This window comes from Neoarius graeffei, chromosome 28 (assembly GCF_027579695.1).
Source record: "Neoarius graeffei isolate fNeoGra1 chromosome 28, fNeoGra1.pri, whole genome shotgun sequence".
NCBI lineage: Eukaryota > Metazoa > Chordata > Actinopteri > Siluriformes > Ariidae > Neoarius > Neoarius graeffei.
This window is the reverse complement of record NC_083596.1, coordinates 14,930,537-14,955,387: the sequence shown is the minus strand read 5'-3', so window position 1 is coordinate 14,955,387 and position 24,851 is coordinate 14,930,537. Positions and strand designations below refer to the sequence as shown.

The window sequence follows — 24,851 nt, the reverse complement described above, 5'->3', positions numbered from 1 at the left end:
CTCATTGGTCCAGAGAAACCGCGTCGGAGTGAGCGGCCTTTTCATTGGTCCAGAGAAACCGCGTCGGAGTGAGCGGCCTTTTCATTGGTCCAGAGAAACCGTGTCCGAGTGAGCGGCCTTTTCATTGGTCCAGAGAAACCGCGTCGGAGTGAGCGGCCTTTTCATTGGTCCAGAGACATCGCGTCGGAGTGAGCGGTCTTTTCATTGGTCCAGAGACACCGAGTCGGAGTGAGCGGTCTTTTCATTGGTCCAGAGACATCGCGTCGGAGTGAGCGGTCTTTTCATTGGTCCAGAGACACCGAGTCGGAGTGAGCGGTCTTTTCATTGGTCCAGAGAAACCGCGTCGGAGTGAGCGGTCTTTTCATTGGTCCAGAGACACCGAGTCGGAGTGAGCGGTCTTTTCATTGGTCCAGAGAAACCGCATCAGAGTGGGTGGTCTTTTGCCTTGGAGAATATTTATCTTTTTAAGGGGGGAGAAATTGGAAAAATAGAAGACTTCATTAAAGGACAAGAAAAGTCAAGTCTTGTGGATTTTTGAAGGACTTCTACCCGTTATCTGACTGTCTAGCTTTGTATAAGCACACGCATTGTGAGGGCAGTACAGAGCCACTTTCATATTTTGTCCTAGATTGGATATATATTTAAAATGTCCCCATAAATGAGGAATTCATCGTCAGCAGTGCATTAAAACAGCAGCGCAGGGCAGCTACAGTAGTGGCTGTGTTCAGTGGCTGATTGGGGAATTTGGTGATTTTAGTAGATATTTGGGCAGCTGATTCAAGCAAAACTGGATTCAAGGGATCTACTACAGCTGCAACACCCGGCCTTATAGATGATGATGATGATGATGATGATTGATTTTTTTAAAATAAATAAATAAATAGATTAGTTGGCTTAAAAACATTTTATGCTTTCTGACATCGTGCCTTATTTAAAAATGAGGAAATACAGATGACGTATGCTGCAGTGTGAGCTCCTGTCGTACGAGCCAGAAAGCCAAATTACAGGTGCACGGCACTTTAGAGTCGCACGGCAGCTCGACTATCGTGCATGCACCGTTTCAGGGATTGAAACGGGAATTTGGAAGCACCGGTCCATTTGGACCAGTGCCTCTCAGAGGTACTGGCCCGAATGGAGTAGCACTGGTCCGTATTTATAATTACAAATTTCAAGCCGATTTTATATATTTATTCATGTAATACAACCATATTATACATGAGTCATCAGTTTCAGCTGTCTATAAACTTCTTCCTCAGTCATCTCATTATCATCACAATCTTCGAAACCCTCATCCAGATCATCATCATCATCATCTATGGGGTCATACACCACATCATGCTGCGCCTCCTCGTCATCTTCATCTTCCACCTCCTCGTTCTGTCTCTCCTGGGGCTCTACATCTCCTGCCACATACTCCCTCTCATCACCTGCAGGCTGCTCTGGCTCATCATACTTGTTGAGCGATATCCGTTTGTTTTGATAGCTGTCAGAAATGTCAAGCCGAGGACTTTTAAACTTCGCGGGGGTCTAATCTATCTGAGCGGTTCAAGTTACATTTGTCTTCACGGGCAGCAACGAAAACGAACGGGAAGAAACGAAACTTCGCGCAGCCATGCTGCATATAGCGGTGTATACTGCGCACGTAAACAATATGGCGGCGCCCGCGTCTATGCCAACTTGACAAATGTCTCACAAAATCTATTGAAATTATCGTAAAAAATGGTAAAATGGACCAAGTTCTGCTTAAAGTGGGCGAGAATCGTTGATAGAAACCATCGAGGCAGTGAGTAGTTTGATATATATATATAGCGTGGCGAGCCAGTCGCCCACTTGGTCGATTACATGTTGTCACTAGTTGCCCGTACCTTTTCCAACTCGCATTGGCGAGTGGGCGACCGCCCGTTTCGATCCCCGCGTTTGTTGCATATAAAGAAGATGAACTCAGCGCTGTGAAATCATTTGAAGATACTAACACCATAATGTAAAGTTAAGAACAGCGTTTTTTTTTTTGTTTTTTTTTTTTTGTCTGGATTGGCCTTTTTTTTTTCCCTTTCATTCTCCTCTAAGAAATGAGGCTGAATTAAAGTAAAATACTGTTTTTCACCAAATTCCGTGGTTGTCTGATTGTTTTAATGCGGTTTGCATACACATGCACGTGATTCTCTTTGGCTCATGTTGGGGGGGAGATGTTTGACTGCAGCTATTTGTTGTATTTATTACCCTGTCCACACTAGGGATTTTGTACCGATATGATACTACTTTCGTACCGCAACACCTGTCCACGCTAGCAACTATACCGGTACTGTAGCGGTATAACTGTATCGGTACGAAACCCACAAATGTATGGGTTTCGTACCGGTACAGTATCGGTAGTGTGGACAGATGAAGCGGTTCTGTATCGATACAAATATAATGCGCAAGCGCAATGAACCATTCCTACGTCTTCCGGGTTATTCATACAATACAATACGCACGTGCTTTCCAGCTGTAAATAAAACGTCAAAATGGCTCAAAACGACCGTGGAGCTACATGGAGCAAAGAAAGGGGGGAGGAAGAGGGGAAAAGGGAGGGGAAGAGAAGGGAAGAGGGAGAAAGTGAGGGGGGAGAAAGGGAGATTCGTTTTCTTTGTTTCTTTCTCAACTGCCTCGCGCGTTTTATACGATTCGACTGAATAAATGACCACCAGAAATACAGACTGTACACTGACAACAAAAAGCGCACACACGTTGTTTCATCCGCCATATTCTCAGAAGGAAGTTACTCGGTAACCACGGAAACATTTCGCGCACGCGCATTTCAACTTCCATGAAAGAAAACCGCAAACATTTCTCGCTAGTGTGGACAGATGCACTAAACTGTACCGGTATACTTTGTATCAATACAGTTATACCACTTTCGTACCGGTATAAGTGTGAACACAGCATTAGTGTCTTAGCACATGCATGAGCAACCCACTTCCAGGTATCAAACATTTCCTGAGTCGTTTATTAAACTCTCGTATCCGAGTCCAGTTTATTGCTGTCCTAATATGAGGGTTTTATCACTTAGAAGATGTGCAGAAAAGAATGTATTACCGATGATGTCCACCTGATAAACTAATCCAGTCTGAATAGGGCTATACTCTATACATGACTTTTCTGATAGGTCTAATTATTATACCCCCTGCTCTGAGGGATACTGGTTTACATCCGTCCGTCCGAAACACCCTTTTTCTCAGCAGCCACAAATCATAGCCACTTGGCGCCAAACTTCAGCTTGGGGTTCTATACCGTTTTCAGGTCTGTCGCACATCGACTTCCTGTTTACCGACTGAATGCATTTATGAAATATACAATATAGCGTGGATTTACAAAATTTTTCTAACATTTTTCTCAGCAACTACAAATCACAACTGCTTGATATTTGGTAGCGAGCTTCAGCTTGGGGTTCTATACCGTGTATACCGTTTTCAAGTCTGTCGCACATCGACTTCCTGTTGACCGACTGAATGTATTTATGAAACACGCAGAGTGGATTTTGACGCTATTTCAAGAAGCAAAATGCGATTTCAAAATGAGTTTACCAGGATGCTGTTTGAAATCCTTGCTCTTTACTTACTTGTTTCAGGGTTAATTATTTGTTGAAGTCAACTTTCATAATAAGTGTCCTATTCCTTCGATCGCCTGCGTTCTGATATGAGCGACAGTAAGTGAGCAGTAGCTCACTGTTGATCTTGTTGAATGTAGGGATGATGGGGTGGGAGGGTTGAATGTTTTGAATATAGAGTTGTGTATGTTTTTCATTTGCCTGCTTAATTTGAAATGGTGAACTAAAATACGAGTAATTGAAACACGTGAATTAAAAACAAACACAACCCCTGAAATATCGCACGCTTTTATACTCTTTCAAACGATTTGAACTATTTTGCAAAATTGAAACGGATAATATTTGTGGCAGATCACAGAATCCAGGGACACATGTCCGCCCGGGGGCATTTTGAATTATTGACGGATTCAGAAAGTACAGTTTCTAAGCTTTCCAATGATGCCTTCCCTGTGGAGATCTGACAATATTTGAAGAATGTGTGGCCTTTTGAAAGTGTATACTTCTTAAAACAGAAAAGGGAGAAAATCGCCCTCAAAGTTTTCCATCTCAGCTACTCTGGGTGCAGGGCGGGCACATAATGGTGCTCATTTGCATGATATTAAGGAAAGCCCTACCCCCTACTAGCTAGCACGATACTACTTTCATGTGAACAAAGATCACCACGTCAATTTTCCTTCCATGCAAAGTATGCCCAACACAATTATGAAGTACAAAAATAAGTCCTAAAGTATACTTTAACGTTTTGTGGTTGAAAAATTACTCACACCGTAAGAAAGAAAGATAGCACGATGATGACGCAACTAACACAACAGTAGTTTCATGTAAAGCCTCGGTCACAACCGGCCGTATGTGCTCCTGCGGCTGGTCTACATGCAAAAAACCGCAAGAAACACACAGAGCGCGCGCATGAAACGCATGAGAGCGCGCGTGTGATGTGCTGATTTTCGAGCCGCAGACCGGCCGCAGAGGTTCTTTGTCATGTCAAACAAACTCTACGGGCGCTTACGTTTTTTTCAGGTTGCAAGACAAACTTACGGCCAACGCGCGTCTTTCTCCATGAACAAAAAAAAAACACACAGCGATTTGGGGAAACGCCAAAAATCACACGGCCAAAAAATCGTACGTCTGGTTGTGACCTAGGCTTAACCAAACCACAACACTCTCTGTTACATGCAAAAATAACCACACAGCCTTAGATTAATAAACTTACCCCATCAGAAACAGAAACGGCGCCTTGCACACACCAATGCCTCCGATGGAATAATGTAGTCCTAGAACGGTCCGTGTATCATCCAATCATTCAAGTATTCCATTCAATCTGGAAAACGAGGTTGCGGTTTTTTTTGCTAGAAATGGTTATCTCCGATGTAAATACCGTGTGTCTGTTTGCTTCGCAGTTTTCAGCTCCTCTGCGCTCTGTTTAGTAACTCATTCCATAGTGAAATCACACGCCTGTATGCAGTTAAGTAGCCATGCACTCAACTCGTATCATACAGCTGATTCGCGGAAAAAAAAACAAAAGACTTAAATCATCATGTGAATGGCCCATATGGTAATTTACCCACACCCCCCAGCAGGCTACAGTCCTGACAAAAACGAGACAATTTGCAACAAAAAATGTATGCTTTTCCAACAAAACAATCTATTATCTGAAATACTGATTGCAGTCTTCAAGATCTCAACTTGCACATGATGGAAAAAAACAAAAATCACAAATTTCGGAAAAAAAAAAGCTTCTTTTGCGAGTATCTCGAATTCGTTTCGGCCGACATGTGTCCCTGGATTCAGTGAGGGGTCACATTTTTTTCGCGTTTATGTCACATGACTCAGTCGAAATCACCATGATCACACTTACAAAGTCTTTGAGATCTGTCGTCATGTTTAATAATGCGAGAGGAGAAAACCCAGATTTAATCGCATGACATCACTCAATAGAGAAACGGATCATTCAGAATTGTTTCTTCAACTGGGGGGGGGGATTCGCTTCTATTTTGTGCAAACCTGCCTATTGAGAGATGAATCCTTTTTCTTTCCCCAGTTAATCAATGAATCAAATTCGTAATGTTGCATTTAAATTAGGGCTGTGCTCGTTTGCCATCAGTTGCTCACGATATCGTACCATATATATCGCGATATATCGAGTTAAACGATGTCTTTAATGTATTGTAAGCAGAGGGCCCGAATACGTTTGGTGCCAAAATTATTCAATCAATGAGTCTCGAGATGAGGCCATGGAGACATGGGGGACGTAATTAGCGGCTTGCAGCGTCTGTAGCAGAGCGCATTGAAGCAGAGCGCCTAATTTCTAGTGCGCATGCCCTGAGTAACTCGAAGTGATATTTGTAAATAAAAACATTTTTGGTTGGAACAGGTTGCAAGCAGGGTTTTTTTTCTAGAAAAATTTAGTATGAGGGCGCTCACCATGGTGAGGGAGCGAAGCGGGGGGGGGGATGGTGCCGGTTGTCCGTCCCCCCCTCCGCTGTGCGAAGCCTTTGAAAAATTGAGGCTACAATGGGACATTCTGAGGCTATCTGAGAGGGAAATTGTCACAAATTGTTTGTCAACATTGAAAAAGAAAGAAGTAATCATCATCTGCCCCGGACAGTGTTTGGCTTTCTTCCATTTCGTGCCGCGGGATGACATCTTTAAATGCCCAAGTGTCAACAAAAACAACTCGCGAGCTACTTCTGTCAAAAGCTCCCGCGCCGGTGGGTGAAAGGTCATTCAGTCTCGAGAACTCTCGCTCTACAAGTCAGCTGACCTTGTATGTAACCCATGTCAAATCTCGCGAGAGCAGCCGCGACAAGTAAACAACTAAACAACATGGCGCCTCGGTCTGGAAAACGCCAATTCGGATCGTTTTTGCACCGTCTGGCGGTGTATCTACTATAATTGGAATATTTTTGGAGTAATTATAACGTATTTGATGATCAGACACATTGTCACGTGGTGTTGCTGGGATGTTTTCACGGAGAAAAGATCGTTTTGAGAAAGATTGCATGTTGTGCAGTAGCATATAAGTGCATGGCCTAAGGGCCTCTGCATGCTCTTGCGACAAGGCTTTCGCAGATAGCTTTTCGCAGACAGTTGTAATTTATCGTTGAGCGGGGAGTAATAGGCGTGCGCGATGTTATTCACTGCCACAACGCAAGGGGGAGCGAAGTCGCGAAATCGCTAGGAGTAGTTGGTGGGTGTGGTTAGTGGAGTGTTTATCCTCCGGTTACTTATAATGACTAGAACTGGAGTCGTATAGATGTACGTACTTCCTCACTTCCTCGATCAACCGCTCTTCGTGCTGCTCCATCTTCGCTCGTGTTTTTAAAAATGGCGGTAGTGAAAACAAAACAAACCGGGAAAGTAGGGAAGCGGAAGTGCGTGTACAGCGGATGTAGAGTGGACCAATCAGAGCCCTCTTGTCTGCGAGGCTTCTACGGTGGTCACAATTTTTGGGAGGTGCGCGCAGAGCGTCTGCGAAGGGGGGGGGGCTACGCAGACGCCATCTGCGACGCTATCTGCGAGGACTGCGTTGTCAGCATAAATTGGCCATAAGTGTGACTTGGGGTTCAATCGGCATTTCGGTAAGGGGGCGCACGCCGAGAGTAAGAGGGCGCAGCACCCCTGTTCCCCGGTTTAGATGAAAGCCTGGCAAGCATGAATTTCCGTCGGTTTCTGGCATGAAACATGCTTTAAATCACGTGAAAATTGATGACAACCTGCTACAGAACCGGGAGATATGCGTGAAACATGTCACGTATGGGATTTTCAAGTGAGTAAACGATATCGTATCGTACCCCCGAAAATCGTGCATGATCGAGTATCGGGAGCTGTGAGCACAGCCCTGATTTAAACGCTTGCGAGTTGCAGCCCTAAAATCTACCAGAACCAATTGTTTGAAACAAGGAAAACAACAAAAAAGACGCTTGCGTTGGTGAACGCGGCTTCAGCCCGGATGTTTTCTCCCCTGCTGTGATCTCACCTGCTCAAACGAACCACACTAAGGGGAAAAACACACCAGGATCGATTCAGACTGACTCATCGCTGCATATGTGAGCGCACCCTGAAAGACACACAGGTTTCTGTTTCACATATTCGTCCATTAGACACTCGGTGCCCTTGTGCTGATCCCAGACTGCAGCATTAACTTGAGTAATTTTCAAACCGCCGCTGAGAAGGAAAAGACCGCGTGGTTGCCGTCAGAGCGGTGGGCTTGAAATGATCTGATCTTCAATTCCTCTTTCACTGAAAATGTTCAAAACCCAAGACTAAATTAATTCATTGAAAAAAAAAAAAGGTTCTACATTTTTCCCAGCTGCTTGATAACGAAGAGTGAAAATAGACAGAGAGAGAGAACCTCCACAGGCTTCTGCGGTGTTTTTTTCTTTTGCTCTGCTTGTGTTTACTGCATGCGACGTATTTGATATGCTTGCTTTGCACTTTGTGGTAATCTTGTCTTGGGAGTACTGTAAAGAAAAGAGTCGCGCTGTTAAAACGCACAGGAATGCCAAAGCTGTTTGTAGATCAGCAAAAGCAGAATATTAAACCGTCAGCTGGAAACAGGGTTTTTCTAGAAAAATTTAGTATGAGGGCGCTCACCATGGCGAGGGAGCGAAGCGGGGGGTTGCCAGTTGTCCGTCTCCCCCCCCCCCCCCCCCTCCGCAGCCTTTGAAAAATTGAGGCTACAGTGGGACATTCTGAGGCTATCTGAGAGGGGAATTGTAAAAAAAATTGTTTGTCAACATTGAAAAAGAAATAAGTAATCTTCTTCTGCCCCGGACAGTCTTTGGCTTTCTTCCGCTTCGTGCCGCAGGATGACATCTTTAAATGCCCAAGTGTCAACAAAAACAACTCGCGAACTACTTCTGTCAAAAGCTCCCGCGCCGGTGGGTGAAGGGTCATTCAGTCTCGAGAAATCTCGCTCTACAAGTCAGCTGACCTTGTATGTAACCCATGTCAAATCTCGCTAGAGCAGCCGTGACAACTAAACAACATGGCGCTTCGGATTGTTTTTGCACCGTCTGGCGGTGTATCTGCTATGATTGGAATATTTTTGGAGTAATTATAACGTATTTGATGATCAGACACATTGTCACGTGGTGTTGCTGGGATGTTTTCACGGAGAAAAGATCGTTTTGAGAAAGATTGCATGTTGTGCAGTAGCATATAAGTGCATGGCCTAAGTGTGACTTGGGGTTCAATCGGCATTTCGGTAAGAGGGCGCACGCCGAGAGTAAGAGGGCGCAGCGCCCCTGTTCCCCGGTTTAGACGAAAGCCTGAATAAAATTGACCGTAGGTGTGAATGGTTGTCTGTGTCAGCCCTGTGATGACCTGGCGACTTGTCCAGGGTGTACCCCGCCTTTCACCCGTAGTCAGCTGGGATAGGCTCCAGCTTGCCTGCGACCCTGTAGAACAGGATAAAGCGGCTAGAGATAATGAGATGAGATGTATGTTCTCGACTCGGGATCCCTTCTGAAACCGAAATTCCTAAACGTGCTATTTTGACATGTCCAGGGTCGAGAAATCAAGTCCAAGTGTTGCAAATGAAACGATGGAAATGCAAGCCAGTATCTCACTGGGCTGCGACAAATTGCGAACGTCATTCGCAAGAGAGTTTCAAGCGTGTCTTGAAACATTCGCGGGGCTTCTTAATTTCCTCGCCTGAGTCGCAAAGTGTCGCTCCTTGAATCGTCGCTAAAATTTTGAACATGTTCAAAAAATTAGTGCGACAAAATTTCTCTCAAAATAGCCGCAAATGCGTCGCTGGTGTCGCAAAGCCGTCGCGAACTAGCCTGGCTAACGTGACTTCAAAGCTCTCCGAGCATTTGGTCTGGCCAAGCTATTAAGCCAAACCGTTTCCCAGAGCCCGTGGTTGACCCGCCTCCCTGAAATGCCTCAGTTTGCTACTGGTCGAAGCCAGAAAAGGCTGTGACGAAGCTTAAACCAATCACATCACTCTTTCCTCTGACGTATGTGACGCGACGGGGCTAACTGGTAGATTAAACTCTTACCGAAGCCGGTCGGGAGCAAGGCGAAAACGTCCTTCCTTTCAATAAATACCTCCAGGGCTGCTCTTTGCTCCGTTTTCAATGAGAACTTGCTCCATGTTTGTAATGTTTCTAGTGAATGAAGCGCTTTCAGCATAGATTCTGTAAACAATCTATGGCTTCCGGTCGCAGTTCTACTACGTCACTGCCTCGAACACGCCTCTACCCAGGGCCGTTGGAGATGCTCAAAGTTGATTGGCTCCCGATTTTTCGGGAGCTTGGAAATGCTGTAGATAGCCTGCCTGGCCAGACTAAGCTTGCAACAGGCCCTCGTGTTGCGTCACGCTTAGGATGGGCGGGCCCAGGCTAGTCGCGAACCCTTCTCACGTGAGTTTCCGTGAGACAGGAAGTGCGAGTGTATCTCACTGGGCCGCGACAGCCCACGACTAGTTGGAGACACAACAATTGCGATAAAATATGCGAATATCAATTCGGTGTGTTTCCAAGTGAAAATTGTCGCTAATTCGCATATTTTATCGCAATTGTTGTGTCTCCAACTAGTCGTAGGCTGTCGCAGCCCAGTGAGATACTGGCTTATCGGATTCCCGCCCGACTCAATGACAACAGTGCACCAGATGGTTGTTTTTATTATTTTCTTAAGAGTCTCTATGCTTTCACACGATGAAAGTGTAATCCCCCACCACCACTACCACACACACTACACATCCAGACTCTGTTCTCTCTTCCTTTCATGTTTCTCGTCACAGCAGTCTGTGACTTGTACGAACGACACGATTTGTGACTCAAATACTTCAGTCTGTGCAACATGAAACAGGATGTGAATGATTCTGTGAACACTTTCGATGTAGCGTAAAAGGAATAGATGCTTGCTAAGAAGTTGAAGCTAAAAAGAGAATAGTGCTGATGGATGGATGGACAGACACTTGCATCTCCGTTTATTCGTGTATGCAGACGGACGTGCAAATGAGACGGAATCCGAGAAGATCTAGGACAAACAAAAAGAGCTGAAACTAAACACACGTGCACACAGCCATAATTACACATGAGCATTCGTGCAAATACGAAGATTCTGTGGCGCTATAAGGGTTGTTTTACAATCAGGGTACAAAGTTTGTGTCACAGGGGTCCAAAATTCAAATTGATTCAAACTGGTTCTTGTACCAGTTTTTAAGTGAAGGACAAGTTAAAGAACAGATTTCAGGTAATTTTTTGACATATGTGTATGGTAGTTTTGTGTAATCTGCTGTAAGATAAAGAAGATTAAGTGTAGCTTTAAGCAGGGCTGGGAGAAACAAATGAAGTGATTCGCGGAGAGGACTTTTTTTTTTTTGACAATTCAGAATCCACTACTTCCATAGTGCTTTTAAATATAAGGCTGTAAGCTTTGTGTTAGTTGTCTCTAATATTTATGTCCCAATATCTTGACCACATTTTAGGATGAAAATAATCATTTTAGATATGTTATTTTATATTGAAAAATTCGCTGTCTCGGAGAGGACATTTTTTTGACACGATTGCATACTAATTTGATCAAAATAGTCTGAAAACTTACTGGCATTCAACATTAAAACTTAACTATGTTTCCAACGATATGGAACTAGAGCCCTGCACTCCCGCGGGACCCGACGCAAAGCAGTGCGGCGTGGGACAAATTTTGAAAGCTCATTGCGGGCGGGAGGGGGAGGTGATAAGCTGCAGTCCCGCTAACTAAAAACGTGTTTATAATCTCATCTCATCTCATGATCTGTAGCCGCTTTATCCTGTTCTACAGGGTCGCAGGCAAGCTGGAGCCTATCCCAGCTGACTACGGGCGAAAGGCGGGGTACACCCTGGACAAGTCGCCAGGTCATCACAGGGCTGACACTTATGCCGCTTTTCCACTACAAACGCGGCTGAGTCGGGCTGAGCCGTGCCGTGCTGAGTTGGGCTGAGTCGAGCTGAGTGGGGCTGTTGGAGTTGCATTTCGACTACAACCACGCTGAACCGTGCTGGCTGGAAGTGGGTGGACACATTGGGTGGAGTTAGCGAAAGTGGGTGGACGTCAGGTGATGTCGTTAAGCAGCGCAAACAGTGACATCAGTGATCTTTTAAGCGGTAGTCTCACGACCCGAATAGTAAACAATAAACATGGAGTCGTTAGTGTTGCTGGTCTTGGTGCTGTGGCTTGTTGTCACCGACAACGCGGACAGATACTGGCAAGAGTGTATAGATGAGGCGAGGTGCATAAGGCTTCAGAAATTCTCGTAATTCGTAATTCTTCTCCTTCCGGGTTTACGGTGTTTACAGATCCCAGCGTGCTCGCGGGGCGTGTGTGGGCATGTGAGGACACTCCTCCTCACCAATCAGTGCACAGGGGAGTGTCTGCTCACGCCCCCAACCTCACTCGGCTCGCTTTGGCTCGCTTCAGCCCTACTCCAAAACCGTGCGAGTTTTAGGGGCTAAGCAGGGCTGAAGCGAGCTGAGTCGTGCTGGTTTTTGGTAGTCGAAACGCGAGCCGTGTCGGGCTGAAGCGAGCTGAAGTGAGCTGAAAAAGGGTAGTGGAAAAGGGCCATTAGACACAGACAACCATTCACACTCACATTCACACCTACGGTCAATTTAGAGTCACCAGTTAACCTAACCTGCATGTCTTTGGACTGTGGGGGAAACCGGAGCACCCGGAGGAAACCCACGCGGACACGGGGAGAACATGCAAACTCCGCACAGAAAGGCCCTCGCCGGCCACGGGGCTCGAACCCGGACCTTCTTGCTGTGAGGCGACAGTGCTAACCACTACACCACCGTGCCGCCCCGTGTTTAAAATAAAATTTATAAATTATTAATTTATGTCTGTCATATATAATTTGTGCTGGATATTTTATTTGGCATTAATAAAAACATTTTAAGATGCCTAAATTTGCGGATGTGGTCTAATCTCGCGTACGTTTCCGATTCCTTTCCGCTCTTCCGTGTTTGAGATCTCCGATCATGGCAGAAGAGCAGAGCTCCTCTCGTGAAGCTCACAGTGTTCTGAAGATGTTTATGCTCAAATCCACTCAAAGTAGGGTGCGGGGCACCATCACGCTGTGTCTTTAAATTATATTAATTTCTTATAGGCCTACTTGTATTTCCTAGAATGTAAATGTGAGGAGTGACATATAAGCTATGTGCAATGTACAATATTCTGAATATCCACTGTAGATTTTGGTAGGTGTGTTGGGTATCTCTGTAAAGCCTCAGCTGCACATGCCGCCTGGCAACGCGCACCCTCGCTACGTGAAGGATCGGTCAGTGGAGAGCTCAGCTAAGCTCAGCATGTTTAATTCCCCAAGCCAATGACAAGAACTTTCGTGAGAAATAACGCGAACGTCTGCATCATGCGGGATTTGCGGGCGGGAGCGGGACAAAATATGGCAGGCGGGAGCGGGACTGAAAATCATAATTCTTTGCGGGAGAGGGACTGCACAATGCGGGAGCGGGACTGAAAATTCTGTCCCGCGCAGACTTCTATATGGAACCAAATATTTGTTTTATGGTATAAAGAATGATTTAAGTGCATCCCTTTTGGAGCTACCTGTGGTCAAAAAAAGCACTTTTTCTAAATGACACGAGTAATTTTGCTAAATATGACATATTGCCATACATTCACCAAAAATAACGTTATCACCAAATTTTTTTTGCATGGTAAATAGAGCTATCACAGGGCTACAATAAACAACCAAGTTTATTAAGGGCCCGTTTACACGAGGACGCTGTCGGGTAAAAACGACTAAATATTTTATCGGAAGTGCCTTTCGTCTACACGGGGACGGCGTTTCCGAGGCTGAAAAACGGAAAAAATTGAAAACGCCTTCCAGAGTGGATAAGTTAAAAACAGCCCCCGTTGCATATCTGTCTAAACTACCCAATACGCGAAACTCTGCTCGGATCTGCTCACGTCGGGTACGCGTTTACGTCATACATATGTCATATACTGTACATGCCAGCCCGGGAAGTAAGAAAGTAAGTAAAAAAGTAAGAGCATGTCTGATTACATCGATCCAACGGACCTTCAAGCTGCTCTGGCAGCTTTAATAAACGTCCAGGAGTCCTTCGAACATCTATACCGAATCTGCACATATACCATTAATGAACAGACGCGGGTATAGTATGCTCTTACTTTTTTACTTACTTTCTTACTTACCATAGCCAGAGTAGTCAAAGTTTTCGCGGCGCAGATGTGCAGATCAGACAAGACGGAAGACGTTGCGCATGCGTGCAGACATAGCGGAGGTCTTTCACAGCACCACCTAGCCGCCTGGCATGCACATCCAATTGAATTCCACACATTTATGCGTCACCGTATAGACGCAGATTTCCTCCTTGAAAACGGTCATGTAGACGCGGAAAAAAGTGAGAACGAAAACGGACTTTTGCGTTTTTGTTTCAGACCGTCCCCGTGTAAAGTGGGCCTTAGTCAAGCCTTTTGATATTGAAGATAATAAGTGTTAAATGTGATTTTTAGCTTGCGTACCCTGATTGTAAAACAACCCATAAACAATAGTCGTACTTAAGGCTGGGAAATATGATAATATAACCTCGATCTCGTGATGAATTTGAATTTGTGACTCTTTTTATGACCATTTCAAACTGTGAACGTTGAAGGCAGATGAAAATTGATTAGAGGAGCAAATCCTGATTATATGACTAAAGCTTTTATCTACTGTCATTAACTCTTTTTTTATTTTATTATAATTTTTTCCCCCACGCCATCATATGATGCTTGAAGCCAGCCAAAAGCGTCTTTTCGAACTGCTGCTCATGCTGCATCACAGGGCAACGTAACGTACTTGAAAGCACCATCTGTTCTCTTCTGTATGCATGAGCTCACAGACTCCCATGATAGGATAGGGTCACTGTGATTGATGAGAGAGAGAGAGAGAGAGAGAGAGAGAGAGAGAGATCCTTCCCACTTAGACAGCGTGGCCACTTTTGCTCCCTTGGATGGCTGTAACAGGTTTGGAACTCTGGACAGTATGATGAATAACATCTGATGGCTGAAAATAATTAGTGTTGTTGGATATATATTTGGGGTTGGTTTATATTTGCTCAATTTGGCAACCCTCACGCTGACGAAATGGGATCTCGGTTGAAAATAGCAGGTGTGAACAGATCTCCAGATCAGCCAAGTCCAGTTCAGGAACAGGGCCAGAAACAAAGCTCCGCGTCCCTACTGGTCTTTGCAAGCAGCAGTTATGCGAATGGTACAACCCAGGAGCAGCGTGTCCCGCTCTCGAGATCACTAAACCCTTGAATGTGCTGGGATCTCTGACCCGTGTTTCTCACCCGCTCCGTTTTCAGGTGCGCCGGCTGTGCGGCCATGTTGGTGTCGAGCCCGTGAGCGAGCCGCCGTGCTTCAAGGCTCCAGGCCTCCGTCTGAGCCTTCATCTTCTTCATCATCATCATCAACAGCAGCAGCAGCAGCATGTCCAGCTCGGGCTTCCCCTCCAGTCAGGGGAGCTTCAGTAGCGAGCAGAGCCGCTACCCACCACACTCAGTACAGTACACGTTCAGTCCTGCACGCCATCCATCGGTAAGTCCTGCACTCGTCTGCCTCTTAACATGGTCTGAAATAGGGCTGGGAATCGATCCAGATTTCCTGGATCGATTCGATTCCGATTCATAAGGTCACGATCCGATTCGATATCGATTTACTTAGATATTGCTGGATTGTCACTTTAAAGTAAAAACTGTCCTTATTGACAGGAACAGCCCCATGTGTGTTTGTGCATGTAATTTAACATCAAATGCCTTCTCCAGTGCAGTTTGATTCGCCGCAGGTTTAGCTGAAACCGTGTCGGCGTGGTGCCTGGATAAGTAGTTGCGGAGATTGGTTGTATTGCCACTATGTTTTACCTCTATGTGGCACAGTTTGCACACTGCTTTTGTTCTGTCGACTTCGTCTCTGTCCTCGTAACGTTTTTGAATCCAAAGTAATGCCATACATCAGCTTTCAGGCCAGGTGATGATTTTAGCTGTGCAGCTTCAGCCATCTCGCGTTCTTAAGTTTCGGTTTCGTTTGTCGGCACCCGCTTTTTATAGCGGTCCTTGCGCGGTCGAGAAAATAGTGCCTATAGCCACCTGGAAGAGATCGATCCACACATTTTTGAATCGATCTCGTATTTTTTGACCGTGAATCGATCTTTTGAACCCAGCCCTAGTCTGAAAGCTCTGCGTCATGGTTCTGTAGGTTTCCCTCCTTCAAAGATCAAATTAGCGTGGGATTAAATGTGTGTTAATGATTCGGATTGGTGCCCTTTGCAGAAACGACGAACAAATTCTGTGAATATTTAGAGCTGAAAGGCTAGTTTTAAAACGAGACTGCCTTTCGATTTCATAAACTCCATGAAATTTGGTCGTTGTGATTTATTTCTGTAATATCTCAAAAATATCAGGTTATTCTGTGGCTTGGACGTTTTTTAATTTGAAGGGATTCCCGAGCAAATAATGTGCTTGAAATTGCTAGCTTCGCGCAGACAGAGGAAGTCCGTGCGCATGTGCAGGTTTACTTTTTACCGTGCGCTGACGGTGACATCATTCAGGCCTTTCAGTTACATAATTTGGGCCTTATCCGTCGTGATAGAGGTTCATTTGGACTCGCGCAAAGTGCTGTTTTCCCAGCGCTCTGTGTTTAAACCTGCTGTTGCTTTTTTAGCTGCAAAGTTATGAATAAATAAATAAATCTATGAACGTTGTTTTTAGCCTTTTATTGCAGACTGTCTACAGCATTAATCCCTCTTGATGTACATGACAAAAATAATTAGAATACAGTTAGTTAGTATTTAAAAGATGTGTCGGGGCCTGAGGAGAGCCTGGAGGAAAGGAGCCTGGGAATGAAAGAGCAAGTTCTGGACTGTTGCCATCAAAGAGACGAACCTGTAGCAGATCTGCGACCCAAACGCTTGTTCAGTCACATCACAAGAACTGGCAGTGCAATTCACAGCACGTAGTCGGGTAAAAGATCTTCGTTTAAGTGAAAGGCCGGTGTCTAAGACCATCATCAACAAGACGACCAAGCTCCAAGTCACTGATTCCACCCACACTTACACAACCGTGTGGATTTTAAGATGCAAGTTGTGTCCTGAATAGCTCTCTTTTATTCAGTCTTTTACCTGATTTAAATCCTATGACGCTAGGTAGAGCTGGGCGATATGGCTGGGAAAAAAAAAAATCTTGATGTTCGATTTTAATCGATGTTTTTTTCCTCCCTATTAAAAATCAAACTACAGATGACAAAGAAATGGTTCAAAACAAGTTTTACCTTTATTTTGTTTTCACTTAAATTTCCCCTTTGGGGTTAAAATGCAAACGGAAACCAAAAAGAAGCCAGAAAACAAGCTTGGAGATGAGATGGCAGACCATGCCACTGTAAACAGTGAGAACATACAGTAACTTTTAGAAAGCTTTCTCCAACATAGCTGAGTTTCAAACTGGCACTGACACAATGCACCCTCAAAAAAAAAAAAAAGTTATTTGCCAGCTAGGAGGTCTGTATGGTGAAATACCGTGACCGAGGTCTTGAAAGTACTGAGCGAGGCCCTCTGGGACGGGGTCAGTATTCAAGGCCGAGTTCACGGTATTTCACCATACGGACCGACCTTAAGCTGGTAAATAATATATTTATTTTTTTCTTCACCAAATTCTAACAGAAAACGAGAGCACCCGAAAGGGAAAACCGAGCCGAGCCGCCATTTTGAATCCTCATTCACGGCTGTAATGCAAATGGCTTCCTCCTCGGTATACAAGTGCACTTCCATGGCAGGAAAAAAACTACATTTTGCCGCCTATGTAGTCCCCTATTTATACAAATAGGAGTCATTCAGGATTCAGCCATGTTTTTGCTCGGCGTTAGCAACAGTTACAGGTTTTTAGCTTTCTCCTGAAATGTTTTCTTTTATTTCTTCTTCCTCAGGGTAGTAAAACTCGCTTTCACTGTGAACACTGTCGTTATCGCTATCCATGCTGTAAAATTAATGCTATTCCCTGAGAAATGCTGGCAAAAATTTATAAGATTTTTTTTTTGATAGTCTTAGAAATAAATCTTGTAAAAAAAAAAAAAAGATAAATGTCTGTTGTTGTTGTGAATGAGCAAGTCGCCAGAGGTCCATAACCGGGGTCCGTACCGTAGGATACAGACCTGCTCGCCAGCCAATCAGAGCGCAGGATTTGGACCGCGAAAAAAATAAAAATAAATAATAATAAATATAATTGTGTCCTTTTCGATAAAACTGACAAAATAGGGGAAAAAATTCCCGACTTTTCCACCGTATGTATGGGCACCATGTCTTTTGCAATAAACATCACGATAGCATCTGTGACTGCCTTCCACCGCGCCCCATTGTTATCATTATACGCACAGTTTGAAAACGTGTCCGGGACGGTTGCTTGCTTTACCGTGCGCTCATGCTGCGGCTGTGTTCACTCCGCTGGGAGCAGCACTTCTCCTGCTCTGCTGCAGGCTTCTGTTTAAGGGGTTGGAATAAATTCGTCGTGCTGCTTCCTTTGGAAGCAACCGTTTTCAAACACACCTTACAACGAGGACTTGTTTGGTCTGCGTCCGACGCCGCAAAACCAAACCAATTCCAGATCACGCAGGAAGTTACTCCTTTCTTGGGCACAAGTTGCAGCTTTCCCCCAATCGCTGTCATGTTGTTTGTGTGTGTCTATGACAAGCGCGCGGGAGGAGGGCGATAGTGTCCGTGCCCGATCCGTCCCTGCTGCCCGATCCATTCTGCACATGTGCAGAGGGGAGCGTCTGGGGCGGAAGTTAAAACTGAGAGAAAACTGATTTTCATAACACATTGTCCTTAATTGTAAATTCGAATTAATCGATAAAATCAATTTATCGCCCAGCTCTAACGCTAGGTATCGGAGAGATATTGAAGTTGAGATCGGATAATGTGGGATATAGGGCTATTTTTAGGTTTTTAAATGATACAGGAATTATTAGGAGAATTCAGCACGTAAACATTCTGGTTCACACTCCAGTCCAGAAGGTGGCGGTAATGCACCTAAAAGCTGTTTGCCAACCGCCATAAAAGAAGAAGAAAGAAGCTTTACTTAATGCGGAAATCCCGCTCTGGTCATTGGTACGCGAGTCTCGCTCTTCCACAAAATCATGGCGTGCCGATCGCCGTTGGAGAGTTCGTGCTCTGCGCGAGGCTTACGGCTAGTTCGACGAACCCGGAACAACATGGGAATGGTGCAGATTTCATGTCAATTACAAAAGATATATGCTAATTCTCACCAGTTTGGGTGTTTTTAAAGAAGAAAGTCAAGACATTGGGGTTTTATGCAGCCAAGTTTATTTAATTACTGTTTTTTTTTCTACTTTTGGTAGCATATTTTGGGCGCTTGACCTTAATTCGGGTGCCTTAGTTTGGGCGCCTACGACGTTATCCGTTGCAGGTTTCACGTAATTGAAAGGCCTGTCATTCTGTCGCTAAACGAGCAGCTGATCACACCGAGGTGCTCGCTGACCGCTGATATTTATTAGTTTGGTCCTGCATTTCCTTTCCTTCGTATATAACATAACGTCTTTTTTTTTTGCGGTCTGGTTTCTATCAAATCCTGCGCTCTGATTGGCTGGCGAGCGGGTCCGTATCCTACAGTACGGACCCCAGTTACAGTACGGACCTCTGACGACTCACTCATTCACAACAACAACAGACATAGCAGCAATTTTTGTCAACATTTATCTTTTTATAAGACTTGTAAGATTTTTATCAAAAATCTTATAAATGTTTGCCAGCATTTCTCAGGAGAATAGCATTAATTTTACAGCATGGATAGCGATAATGACAGTGTTCACAGCGAAAGCGAGTTTTACTACCCTGAGGAAGAAGAAATAAAAGAAAACATTTCAGGAGAAAGCTAAAAACCTCTAACTGTTGCTAACGCTGAGCAAAAACATGGCTGAATCCTGAATGACTCCTATTTGTATAAATAGGGGACTACATAGGCGGCAAAATGTAGTTTTTTTCCTGCCATGGAAGTGCACTTGTATACCGAGGAGGAAGCAATTTGCATTACAGCCGTGAATGAGGATTCAAAATGGCGGCTCAGCTCGGTTTTCCCTTTCATGCGCTCTCGTTTTCTGTTAGAATTTGGTAAAGAAAAAAATAAATATATTATTTACCAGCTTAAGGTCGGTCCGTATGGTGAAATACCGTGACCTCGACCTTGAATACTGACCTCGGCCCAGAGGGCCTCGCTCAGCACTTTCAAGACCTCGGTCACGGCATTTCACCATACGGACCTCCCAGCCGGTAAATAATATATTTTTTTCTCGCTTTCTTTCCGTTACTGTAGTCAGTCTTTCACGTTTCATTTGCACACTCACGTCCTCCATTTTTCTCTCCTGTTTCAAATTTGTATCCCACAATGCCTTGTGCGAACAGGGAAAGCCCACCACGTGATGCATGACGTAGTATCTTGTATTGTGTCATGGTGAAGCAGGAAAAAATAGCGGAGAATTTACGGCCACGTGGCTGTAAATTAGTTAACCGGCAATGGAGCGTTTATTGGCAGCGAAATCGAGTACATTTTTTATTAAAGGCATTAATTTTTATATTCATTTATTCATCGAGTTTTACTCTGCGTGACTCATTTTGAGTTGCAGTTTAAACATGTGGAAGCTGCTGAGTGAATCGAGGGACGAAGGTTTGAAATGAATTTCCAAAAATGGTCCCAGAGCACATCTGACTGGACCGCATACAAAATCCGACGTTTTCTCGCCGTGAGAAGTTTTTGTACTCATCATAGCGAGACATGTGTTCATTGAAAATTTCACCAAACAAATATTTAGTCTGTGAATTATATCGCCTGTGTACAAAGCATCTCGTTTGTACAGCAAGCTTTGAGAATGTGGGATCTGGTGAGACAGATGTTACACAGCAGCCGCCAAGTCATCGGTTGAGATTCCTTTTTTTTAACGTCACGCAGTCATGTTGAGCAAAGAGCTTGCTTTGTACCCAACTTTTTTTTTTTTAAATAGTCAGTGAAACGACGCTAGTTTTAAGACTTGGCCGACGTCTTCAGCAACTGATAATTTATGTTGCACGTAAATCCTTTATTAGATAAATAGCTGGTGTATTTGCATGACGTTTTGAATGTGTGTTATTTCAAGGCCGTTGTCTCAAAACACTATGCAGTAATAATTTGCAAAATGAATGATGACTTGGGGCTGGAAAAATCAAAGCGTGAGTCAAACATCTGTCATATAAAATGTACGTTTTAACAATTGAAGTCCTCATGTGAGCTTGTTATGAGGGTTTTTTTTAAATGTGTGTGATCCCATACTGAGTATCTGTATTGGATTTAACATTACGTCAGATTTGACCAGTTTTCCAGTGAAATTTCTAGTTCGCTTGAGAATAAGGATGTTAATGATTCTTTAAGGCGTGTCAGTCTCCCGATTGTGTTAAAGCTTGTGAAGCAGCTGTGGGCAAACGATCTCCTTTAGCTAGCACCCTGGGTGAGTGAAGGCTCTCGTGTGTTTTACCCGCTCTTGTGATTTGGTGGCCCAGAAATTGACGAGACTTAAGAGGTTGGAGCTCACGTAACGACTTGGTAGTTCACGTGTTAAGCGCGTTAATAGAGACCAAAGGAGGCGGACAAGTTTATGATGATTTCTCCTTTTCTTGCGGAGCACATCGTGTTCGTGACCTCAACAAAATGTCAGCAAGTCCCTGGACAACGTTTCAGTTATGAGCCTTTGCACACATTGTACTTATTATTCACATCTGGATTGTCGCTGTGAGGTGACTGCGCTTAAGCTAAGGTCACACATGAGCCACGAGAAACGTGGCTGGCGCTACCGTGGCCATTCTGGCAGAATTTAGAGGCGATCCATCGCATAAATTTGGGCGGAGTGAATATGCAAATGAAGCCACGGTAGCTGCGACGGAAGACGCCGGTAAACCAATGACAGCAGTGTGTACAGGTTTCACGGTTGTAGTACGACACGGCCACGGCAAGACGAAATAAGCCACGCCACACGCCCTGGACAAACTACTACTTCTCAATTTCTGCAGAACGTTGTTCCGTGAACATTTTGAGTTCGATGGAATGCTACGGTAGCCCATGTAAGCCTCAAGGATGTGCACAGATGCCTTCACGGTTACAATGGATGAATTCATCCGCCGCTTGACCCACAGCAATTTTCAACATGACCCAGCTTTCCAGGGATTGAAGTCATGCCCTCTCGGTTGTCAAGGTAGCTCTCTGGCTCTCGTGCGTTCCGACGGAAAGGCCCGGAGCGCGTGCCTGTTGACCCCCGAAGGCTCAAAATCGTCTACCGTGAAGCGATTCCGGCGACGTCAGACCTTCGGTTTAGCATGAGAGTTATATGATAGGTGCACAGCTTGTGTTCAGTATTGACATGGATCACATGATTTTGAAGTGTTTTGTTTTGTGAAAATCAATCAGGAATAGTAATGTTTGCTGGATGGATAGATTGACTTAAATTAATATATATATATATACACACACACACGGTATAGCCCCGTACTTTAAAATCTGCTTGTTCTGGGAACGTGAACTACCAAGTTTACAAACTGACCTGAAACTTAAGGAGCTGGTCTCATTAACATGATTTTCAGACAGAAACATCTAGTTGTTGACGTTTTACCTGACTTTTTTTTTTTGGTGTATTGATTTTTAATTGAAGACTAAAGTTGATTTACTTTTAAATTGCCTCTTCATTGCATTACTTATTTTGTAAATTACTTAAAGCTAGACTGCCTTTCAGATTTTTCAAGTGTAGGTCATAAAAAGAATTTTCCCCGACACGGAATTATTTTTGTTTAGTGGACCGAAAGTTACTGAATTCGAATCACAGTCTTCCAATTTTATTAGGTTTTTTTTTTAATCGAACAATTAATTACTTTAGAGCCACGTGGCCATAAATTCTCCTCCGTTATTTTTTCCTGCTTCACCATGATGCAATACAAGATACTACATCATGCATGACGTGGTGGGCTTTCCCCGTTCGCACAAGGCATTGTGGGATACAAATTTGAAACAGGAGAGGAAAATGTTGGATGTGAGTGTGTGAATGAAACGTGAAACACTGACTACAGTAACAGAAGTCCTTCCCACGCAATGTGGTGCATAGGGCGGCGCCGATCTCCGTTTCCGTAGCCCTCGGCCTCTCGCATAGCTAGGGTTACAGTAGGGGGGCTAGTCCTCTGGTAACCGCGAGAGTTTGACTCCTCACTCGTATCTGTATTGCAACATGCCTTGCCAGACAGCAGTAGGTACTATTTTTATGATGGTCTTCGGTATGACCAGACCGTGAGTAGAATTCCCGATCTCCCGATCAAGAGGCGGGCACACTAACCACTAGGCCAACTTGCGGTTACAGTAATGGAAAGCGAGAAGAAATATATGTTATTTACGAGCTGGGAGGTCCGTATCGTGAAATACTGTGACCGAGGTCTTGGTATTTCACCATACGGACCGACCTTAAGCTGGTAAATAATATATTTATTTTTTTCTTTACCAAATTCTAACAGAAAACGAGAGTGCCCGAAAGGGAAAACCGAGCCGAGCCGCCATTTTGAATCCTCATTCACGGCTGTAATGCAAATGGCTTCCTCCTCGGTATACAAGTGCACTTCCATGCCAGGAAAAAAAACTACATTTTGCCGCCTATGTAGTCCCCTATTTATACAAAATTGAGTCATTCAGGATTCAGCCATGTTTTTGCTCGGCGTTAGCAACAGTTAGAGGTTTTTAGCTTTCTCCTGAAATGTTTTCTTTTATTTCTTCTTCCTCAGTGTAGTAAAACTCGCTTTCGCTGTGAACACTGTCGTTATCGCTATCCATGCTGTAAAATTAATGCTATTCTCCTGAAAAATGCTGGCAAAAATTTACAAGATTTTTGATAATCTTAGAAATAAATTTTAGATAAATGTTGACAAAAAATGCTACTATGTTTGTTGTTGTGAACGAGCGAGTCGCCAGAGGTCCGTAACTGGGGTCCGTACTGTAGGATACGGACCCGTTCGCCAGCCAATCAGAGTGCAGGATTTGATGGAAACTGCACCGCAAAGAAAAAAAATGTTATATACGAAGGAAAGGAAACGCAGGACCAAATTTAATAAATATCGGCGGTCAGCGAGCACCTCAGCGTGATCAGCTGTTCGTTTAGCGACAGAATGATGGAACTGTCAGTGCACGGTCAAAGGTAAACCTGCGCATGCGCGCGCGCACACATGGGCTTCCTCTGTCTGCTTGACTGCGCGACGTGAGCGAGTTCGTGCACATTATCTGCTCGGGAATCTCCTCAAATGAAATAACTTCGCAGCCACAGAATAACCTGATATTTTGTGAGATATTACAGAAATAAATGTATATCACAATGACTGACTGACTGACTAAATTTCACCCATTTTATGAAATCGAAAGGCGCCTGTCTTGGCCAGGACTCTCCTATAAAATAAATTTTTAGTTTCACTGAGTCTTTCCTGGTTGAATAAGGCCCACTTTACACGGGGACGGTCTGAAACAAAAACGCAAAAGTCCGTTTTCGTTCTCACTTTTTTCCGCGTCTACACGACCGTTTTCAAGGAGGAAATCTGCGTCTATATGGTGACGCATAAATGTGTGGAATTCAATTGGATGTGCATGCCAGGCGGCTAGGTGGTGCTGTGAAAGACCTCCGCTATGTCTGCACGCATGCGCAACGTCTTCCGTCTTGTCTGATCTGCACATCTGCGCCGCGAAAACTTTGACTACTCTGGCTATGGTAAGTAAGAAAGTAAGTAAAAAAGTAAGAGCATACTATACCCGCCTCTGTTCATTAACGGTATACGTGCAGATTCGGTATAGATGTTCGAAGGACTCCTGGACGTTTATTAAAGCTGCCAGAGCAGCTTGAAGGTCCGTTGGATCGATGTAATCAGACATGCTCTTACTTTTTTACTTACTTTCTTACTTCCCGGGCTGGCATGTACAGTATATGACATATGTATGACGTAAACGCGTACCCGACGTGAGCAGATCCGAGCAGAGTTTCGTGTATTGGGTAGTTTAGACGGATATGCAACGGGGGCTGTTTTTAACTTATCCACTCTGGAAGGCGTTTTCAATTTTTTCCGTTTTTCAGCCTCGGAAACGCCGTCCCCGTGTAGACGAAAGGCACTTCCGATAAAATATTTAGTCGTTTTTACCCGACAGCGTCCTCGTGTAAACGGGCCCTAAATTAAATTTGTTTTTCTTAAACCTCTCTTCCTTCACCA

General features: G+C 44.3%; 1 protein-coding gene across 9 annotated transcripts in view; it reads left to right on the top strand.

Annotated features, from left to right (window-relative positions):
• Nucleotides 1-24,851, top strand: part of ncor1 (nuclear receptor corepressor 1) — a 235,101-nt gene that overhangs the window by 31,628 nt on the left and 178,622 nt on the right. For all 9 annotated transcript variants that reach the window (XM_060912325.1, XM_060912331.1, XM_060912322.1 and 6 more), the window contains exon 2: nt 14,908-15,139. In XM_060912325.1, coding sequence (XP_060768308.1) covers nt 15,032-15,139 — 108 coding nt within the window. In that variant the 5' untranslated portion in view covers nt 14,908-15,031. The remainder of the gene's footprint in view (nt 1-14,907; nt 15,140-24,851) is intronic.